The sequence below is a fragment of the Chelonoidis abingdonii genome, chromosome 19, assembly GCF_003597395.2.
Source record: "Chelonoidis abingdonii isolate Lonesome George chromosome 19, CheloAbing_2.0, whole genome shotgun sequence".
Classification (NCBI taxonomy): Eukaryota; Metazoa; Chordata; order Testudines; family Testudinidae; genus Chelonoidis; species Chelonoidis abingdonii.
The window spans coordinates 43,123,611-43,132,138 of record NC_133787.1 but is presented as its reverse complement, the minus strand read 5'-3'; the positions used below and the strand labels follow the sequence as shown (position 1 = coordinate 43,132,138).

General features: G+C 50.6%; 1 protein-coding gene across 1 annotated transcript; it reads left to right on the top strand.

Moving 5' to 3' along the window:
• The first annotated feature begins 283 nt into the window (after window positions 1-283).
• On the top strand, window positions 284-7,858 carry ATXN1L (ataxin 1 like). Its single transcript, XM_032804061.2, has 2 exons — window positions 284-370; window positions 786-7,858. The coding sequence occupies exon 2, from the start codon at window positions 903-905 to the stop codon at window positions 2,991-2,993; it is 2,091 nt and encodes a 696-aa protein (XP_032659952.1). The 5' UTR covers window positions 284-370; window positions 786-902; the 3' UTR covers window positions 2,994-7,858.
• Window positions 7,859-8,528: the final 670 nt, after the last annotated feature.

The window sequence follows — 8,528 nt, the reverse complement described above, 5'->3', positions numbered from 1 at the left end:
CCAGCAGGAGGGATGTGACCGCTAGGCGCTTTGGGGGCGCATGGCGGGGGGAGGGGCTACTCAGGGGCTGGGGCAAGGCAGGCTGGGCGCTGGATGGGGGGGGCGGAGCGGGGTCCCGCGAGCAGGTCGCTATGGTGACAGCCCCCGACCCGACTGTACGGAAACGCACGCGCTGACATCATCCTCGCGCGCCGCACGCCGAGCCAGGGTGACGCGCCGTGCGGCCTGGGTGAGGAAGTTCCGCCGCGCGGTAGGTTTTGCGTCATCGCCGCGCGCCGCACTCCGGGAGGGGCCGGGCCGGGCCCCGGAGGCGGCTGCGGGCGGCGCCGGGACCGATGGGGGTCGGGGCCGAGGAGCCGGGAGATGGCGGGTGAGTTAACGGCGTGAGTGGGGCTCCGGTGGGGGGCGGGTCCCTCTTGTCCTTGTCCCCCCCCCACGCGCCTCCCGGACCCGGCGAATGAGCCTTTTCTCCCCCGCCCCAGTCTGTGGGGGGGGCGCCTCCTCCTCCTCCCTCGCCCCCCCCCCGCGGGCTGTCTGTTCGGGGTAGGGCCTTTTTCTTTTTCCAGCATAATTCTTAGGGTGGAGGGGGTGTTTCTTCCCGTTCCTGGATCACCCCTTGTGTTATAGTCTTCTCCAGACTTGCTTGTCCCAGCCAGTGTTCCCACTCTGCTTTCTCCTCCTCTTTCACTTCTGGTTTGTGGCCTGTCAAGAGGAGACTCCCTGGCCACTCTGCCTTAGTTTTACATTCGCAGTGACTTCTCACTTCTCTCTTTGTTCTTCTGCAGATGAGGCTGTGGGAGCCAGCAGTGCTGGGGAGTTCAAAGCCAGCGCGGAGCAGCCCCTGCTGATGCCCAAATGAGGAAGCAGTGCCATTTAGTTCTCCTGGGACACCACAAAGCAATATGAAACCTGCTCATGAGAGAAGCCAGGAATGCCTTCCCCCAAAGAAACGAGACCTTCCTGTCACCAGTGAGGATGTGGGGAGGGTAGCCAGCTGCTCTACCAATCACACGCCAGTGAGCGCTACCCCAGAGTGGTGCAGGAGCGTGGTGGTAACTGGACAGAGCCAAGCACCGTTACGATACAGCCTTGGCAGTGATGGTGATCAAGCAGTAGCTGGCCTGACTGTGGATCAATATGGCATGTTATACAAAGTGTCTGTGCCTCCAGCCACCTTCTCTCCCACTGGCCTCCACCCAGTTGTGAACATGAGTCCTCTGCCCCCTAGCTTTAATGTAACCTCTTCCCTGATTCAGCATCCAGGGATTCCATATCCCCCCATCCACTATGCTCAGATTCCCTCTACGTCTCTTCAGTTTATAGGGTCACATTACACAGTGCCCTATGCTGTGCCCCCCAGCTTCCTCCCTAGTCCTCTTCTATCACCTTCTACCAGCCTCACCGCCTCTCATGTTCCCCGTTTTGTGCCATATGCCTCTCTTTTTACAGAAGATGCCACTCCTTCCTCTCAGACTACCTCTCCTTCCCATGCTTTCAGCAAAGCTGCCGCTGTCATCTCCCCTTCAGGCCAAATGCAGCACCATGCTGGAGTCCAGCCACTGGACATCACACAGAGTAGAGTTCCTGTCTATTACCAGATGTCTCGGCTCCCACCAGGTTATTCAGCATATGAGACCTCCACTGTAGGACAAAGCCCAGATCCTCCTCTGCAAGAAAGTCAACTGAGTTCAGAGGTAGCCTCTGCCAATGGTGGACAGAGACATCTGGAGCATAGTGTGGTGAGGAGGGCCAATGAGGCTTTGGCCTCTGCCAGCAATAAAGCTGAAGGCCCGCAGCCTGGAGCTGCAGTGCAGTGTGTGGTGGATGGACAGCTCTTTTCAGGTTATCAGACTCTGAGAACAGAAGACTCTGTACCAGCTCACAGAAGCACGCCAGACACTGACTTGGAGGTGCAGAGAGTGGTTGGGGTGTTGGCTTCTCAGGATTACTCGATTCTGGCAGCCCAGAGAAAGGATGGCCTGAGCCCTTTAAACCTTTGCCATAATATCCCTGATCAGCAGGGGGACTCCAGGGGCTTGCTGAGGAACCCAGTGGAAACAGCTGAGAAAAACCAGGCCAGGAGTCCATATGTGATGTCCCCTGAGGAACCGGTTAGACACAGACAGTTACCCAAAGGAATGGTGGTAGCCAATGGCAAGCCAGTCTTGGTGCGTATTGGGTCTGAGCCCATCAGGTCTTCTGCTTCAGAAGTCCTGATGAGACAGAGTCCAGATGCACAGACCCGTGGAAGCTCACATGACAAGGACTTAACCCAGTTGCATCCCCCCAGCTCCTCACATCTGCCCTCCCATTTCATGAAAGGAGCCATCATACAGCTGGCCACAGGGGAGCTGAAGAAGGTGGAAGACCTGCAGACCCAGGACTTTGTCCGGAGTGCTGAGGTTAGCGGGGGCCTGAAGATTGACTCCAGCACGGTGGTGGATATCCAGGAGAGCCAGTGGCCTGGGTTTGTCACATTGCATTTTGTGGTTGGGGAGCAGCAGAGTAAAGTGAGCATTGACGTACCCCCTGAGCATCCCTTCTTCGTGTATGGCCAGGGCTGGTCCTCCTGTAGCCCAGGGCAGACCGCTCAGCTCTTTGCTCTGCCTTGTCACAGGCTGCAGGTGGGCGATGTCTGCATATCAATCAGTTTACAGAGCTTGAATGGCAACTCTGCTTCTCAGGCTAACTGCCCTCTTGCAGACCAGCTGGTGCCCACCAGAGAGAGGCCCGAGAGAACAGGTCAGGGACCCAGAGAGCCATCTGACACAGCCAGTGAGAGAGAGAATCAGACAGAAAGGGACAGTGCAGCCCAGATTTCCTGTGCAGAGTCCTCCCAGCCTGACCCTAGTGCTCAGCACTGCTGGACAGGCCCAGGCTTCCAAAGATATAGCTTGCAGGGGGAGGAGTCTCATCTATCCCTGCTTCGTCCCTCTTTCATTCCACAGGAGGTCAAGCTGTCCATCGAAGGGCGTTCTAATGCAGGGAAGTGATCTCTTTGAGGCCACGACCTGGGATGTCACCCATGAGTGAGCCTTGCTTTTTTCAGGTGGAGAATTTGCACAGATTGAGTGGTGGGTTCACCAGCCCAGCTGCTCTTTGCCGTGCAGAGCTGGATTTGTTCCAGTTCAGTTGTTGATCACTGAGGAATCTAGAGGGCTCCAGTCCTCAGGGAGCAGCAGCAATGGGCTAACTAAGGATGGAGGACAGGGGATGTGGTTGTGATCGTGTGACTAGAAGCATTCCAGAGGTTGGGACTTTCACACATCTGTCTTAGTGCCCGAGTTTCCTGCAGGGCAGAGTCTGAGCATTCAGGATGGGTGGGGGAGTCAAGAAGAGCAGACCCAAAAAGCCACAGCTTAAGGTAGCAGATAAAATGTCTGAAGTTCTTATTCCTCTTTTCATGGTGGGAAGGGGTGAGTCCTCACTGGGATTCAGAGGACACTGCTCTCAGCACCCCCTTTCTTCACACATGCACTTTAAAAGGAAACTTCTTCACAAATGGAGCTGTTTGTGACGTGGGGATGGAGACGCAGGTGCTGCTCTGGTGGCCTCTGCTTGATGTGTCTCCTCCACTGAATCCTATTGGGCTTTCTTCTAGCAAAGCATCTGTAGAAAGAGACTGCAGTGAATATTAGAAATTGGAGAGGAAGGTCCTAGAGGATGGGTAGGGAGTAATTGAACAGGGAACTGGGGAAGGGCCTACAGCAGCTGGAATAGGGTATGAGTCGTAGTTGGTTCCCCACTATACAGATACCTATGTAATTATTTGTCACCAAAGCTAAGTCTAATTATAGCATTTCCTAGTGGTAATTGCTGTAATAAAGGTGATATGAAGACTGCATTTTAAAGTTTTCTTCACATGGTCATAACTTTCTTAAAAAAAATCTCCTTTGGGGCTTAAACTTTCCATTCTTGGATTCAGACTAGCGGAATTTTTGAGAGGAAAACTGAGCCAAAATGCTTTTAAGTTGCTCTTTAGATGAGGATGAAAATGTATTCTTCCACTGTGAAAAGACTGACACTTGTGTGCATCAATAAATCAAAATTGGCTGAACTACTCCAGACAAAAACTTTCCAGGTGGCTAATTGCTCCTTCCAGGGTAATTTATTTAAGTATAACAACTATAAACGAGAAAAATGTGTGTGCAGGCACGGTACAAAATTTCTACAAAGTTCAGAGTCTACTGATCACAGGACTATGGAATAACACGCGCAGTATCTTTGGGCAGTTTCGTAGGTGTCCTTTTACACTGGATGCTCTGGTGCTTCGCTGTGGAGTTCCACTGCAGAACTACACAGTGAAATTGAGAGATGAGTCTTTTTCTTAAACAATGACGTGTAGAACAGTGTAATAGATTATTATGGTAATAACACTCCGTCCAAGTGAAAGTACTTATATTCACACTAACTTGCTCACTCTGGACATTCTTAGTATCAAGTCACCTCTGACCGCACAAGAAGAAATCCAGAATAGGCCAACCAGGTGGTGAGAATGAGAGAACCTTCACTTTGGCATATCCTGACTTTTAAGTATTCCTCCTTGTATTACAGTCAACAGTTTTTGTATTCAGAACATGCCTGCGTAGAGGTGTTAGTATCTTTGAGGAGTGCATGCACCTCAAGCTTCGAGCTGGGTTCCTGATGGTGTCTCACTCCAGTTCTATTTCACATCTTCTTGCTTTCTCTTTCTCTTGTTTTTTTCCCTCAGTTTCCGTCTTCCCAAACACTGCTCCCTGGAGTGCTTGGCTGTTGGGCGCTATTTTTATTCCATCTCTCTGAGTAGCTTGGGTATCAATGCCTCCAGCTGGTGAACAATCTCTGCACCTTTTATCTTCCTCCACAACCTTTATTCTGTTCAGCTTGCAGTAGTTGTGACTCCTAACAGATCAGTGTTTGTCCACATTCCCCTTGACGTGCCTCCTAACCAAGTTGGCACTGGTGTATGTGCACTATGTGGGAACACTGTGTTTTAGGCATTAAGAAGCTTAGAGAGTCCCCAGAATGTTCCTTCACCTGGCACATCTACCTGTCTCTCTAGTGCCAGGATCCCCAGAACACTCTTGGCAGTTTATCCTGTCGCCACCGTTGAAATGTCTCTTGTCTCTCCCTCCAAGGCAAACAGGTACTTTCCCTGTCTTGCTCGTGGATTGCTCTGATGTCAGGAAGGTGCCTGGACCTGTGGCAATGTAGCCTCACCAGGTCTCTTCCAGAGCAGAGATTCTAGCTGCCTTCACTTTTCTCTGGGCTCTGGATGCATGATCTGCAGTTTCCTCTGCAATAAGCAATTTTTAGTTAGTCCCGTTAGTAAATTTGAAAGACTAAAACCAAAATGACAGTTTCTTCCTGGGAAACTTTGGCCTTCCTTGGTTGCAGCAGCAGAGAGATGTTTGCACAGCACATTTTGGCTTTAAATGGATTGGCCAAGCTCTAGGTGCATGGCCTCTCATCACGCTTTTTCCCTGCTGTTTCACCTACTTGCTTCTTGCTTGACTGTCCCGCATGAAGATCTTGGTTGTTACACTGGCTTGTCCTGAGTAGCCTGCACGCTGGATGTAGGCACAGGGCAAAGGAGCCAAGGGGTCGTTTTCTGTAGTGGGTTGATAGGTGAGGAGACGGTTATGGCAGGTACACATGCATCTTGGAGTAGAAATGTAAGGGGGCTGGTTGTGTGCATGGAGGGAGATTACTTGAGCAGCTGAATGGTGCAGACCCCCCCCCCCCCCCCCCGCCATGTGCCTCACTAAATACAGGAGACTCTTTGTCACTCTTAGAAAGGGGTTTTTGAAGAGTCTGCTTCATAGTGGGGGATGTTACTGTGCCTGCCCCCTTCACTGTACTTTCTCAGCCAGCTAAAAGGGTAGGTGCGGATGCCTTCCAAGCCATCTACAGCTAGACTAAAGTGTAACTTCTGTGCTCCCCACAGTTTGCTCTGTCACCTTTCTCCACCTGTCTACCAGTCTGTCCTGCTGCCTGTTTGCATATCTATGGTCAGCAGTGCTGATATCAGCTCAATGGAGGAAGCCAGCAGGAGTGTGACCTTTCTCAGTGCTTTTCCTCTTCTCTCCCTCTGAACAATCCCGCAGTTCAGCAAGTAAGTTCCAGCTGTCACTCTTCTATTCTGGGCCCTTCCAGCAGCACCCAGACTACATCCAAAGGGTAGTACCGAATGAAGGATGTAGAACACTGGACCCCTGCCGCAGAGGCAGGTAACAGAAATGGAGCACAGAAGCTGCCAGGTCCCCCAACAGTCAGCAGAATCTCCCCTAGCTGGTTATGGGATGCTGTAGTAGTGGTAGTTTGTGTGTCAGCTGGTCTCAGGAAAGTCTGGAGGTAGTAAGTGTGGGAGAAGCTGAGAGGAGTGACTGTGTGGGAGCCCAAGAAAGAGCCTGCTGGGGTTCTCTGGTTTGCAAGAAGGGAGGATCTGAAAGAGGGTCCAGAATGAGCTGTCCGCAGGGGCTTCTGTGTTGGCAAGAGTAGGGATAGACTTACCAGAGCAATAAGGTGTTTCTGCTGTTACACTACAGAGGGAAGGAGAGCTGCTGGTCTCAGCCTCACCCAGTGTAGGTGGTCTGGCCAGGGCGCTGGGGTCTTCAGGCACATCTTCCCTGCCAGGCTCACAGTGGGGCTTTGGGAAGATTCTATAATATGCAATAATGGGGATCTGCAGCCATCTGTTCCATCTCCTGAAACATTCCAGGGGACAGCCGCCCAGCAGAGGCCAGGCCGGCAGCTAGGGTGTATGCTGTTTCCCCAGGAACAGGGGACTAGGTCTGAGTGGTAGAGCTCCTGTTACTCCCAGACTATGCAGATGAAGCCCTGGCTAGAAAGGAGGAGTGCTGCAGGGGGAGCTCTGCCAGCCCTTCCTAGCAGGGGCACTAGTAAAATGCACTTTTCACATTAAGTGTTTGTTCCATTTCATACCCTTCTTTCCCCTGAAAAGAAGTAAAAATCCCTATAACTTAGCAAATGTTCTGTTTGTTAACCACAGCAGCTCAAGCAGCCTGAACACCAGTTCCTGCCTGCAGCAGCGCATGTGCCTTTCCCTAGTGTCAAACTCACAACCACTCTGTCTTTTGGGCTGTTCTTGGGCCTGAAATTGTGCAGAGGAAGCTGCTAAAATGGCTCTGAATGCGCATTCTGTACAGGGAGTCTGAACCAGGGTGTGGTCTTGGTGCCATGAATGTGCTCATGGTAGAGACCCATCCGCTGCATTTATATTTGTGTGCTTTGAGGGGTGAGGCCTGCATGGCTAGCCCCTAGCATCCTTCCCAGGCATGCTAGACCCCTCCAGACAGACAGTGGACATCCTAGGTTCTCTCCACTTGCATAGCACCTTAGTCAGGGGAAGGACTGTTGCATACAAATGGCTTCGGGGTCTCAAGAAGTAGGGAAGTGCCACGCTGGGAAAATGGGCCGGGCTGACCCACAGCTAGGTGGTCTTGTAGATAAGTACTCAACCCTCAACTATAATCCCCAGTTATGTAATGGCTGTATTGACATGTAACCAACTGCATTGTATCTAAAGCCTTAGAAATAGTCAGGTGCTCCCCTCCAACCTTGTCCCAGTCCCTCTCTTCCTACCTGATCTTTAACAAAGCATTAATAATTCTAAGGATAATCTCTATTTTGTTGTGCTTTTTTTGTAACTGTTTTAAATAAATCAATTTGTACTGTATATTTGTACTTTTGGTGAGATCCTTTCCTGTTTTACCATTTTAAGTCTGTACTTGGCTACACACAGATTGTATTTTTATTGTTAATGCTCTTATGAATATTGCATTTAACTTGTTGACTATGTAAACACAGTATATATCTATATATCTATATCTATATATAAACCAATAGTTTTTCCTTCTGCGTTTGCGACTTCTTGCTTCTCTATGGCACCCATGCTCCTTTGGGCATTTGGATGCAGGCTCCCTCTTGTACAAAGTGATCTGGAGGCTGACAACGCTAGGATAAGTAAGTGGCAAGAGCCTCTTAGTAAACATGGCTTATGATCAGTGTCTATATTCAAAGCCTTCTGCGCTGCATATCGGGTTCCTACAGCCATTCCCCTGGGCTAGTCCTGATCGGTAGCAAAGCCTAATCCCCTAATGCACTGTGGAGCAGCAGGAATAACGTTTGAAGGGCAAACATCACAGTGCATGGGGCTGTTAAAGGAGTAAAAAGGGATAGCAGTAAGAACAGAGGAAGAAGAGAAGATGATCAGCACCAACAGCAAAGGAAGAACTAAACGACAACACAGGATGAAGTGCATCTGACAAGGCCCAGAGAGGCAGTGCTTGCTCCTGGAAGTCAGCCCTCACAGTGACACATGATGGAACAAGCAAATATCTCAGCTAAAGGTAAGAAAATAACCATTTTGGCAGGATGTGACACCCATGATCGGTGCAAACTGTTGAGAAAGCTTTGAGAAGGGTTAAATGCTTGTTGCAGCAAACACTCAGGCTCCCGAATACTTTGTTGTTTGCAACTCTCCAAACAGTTCTCATAATTGGTTTCCACGCATCTATCACTCTTGT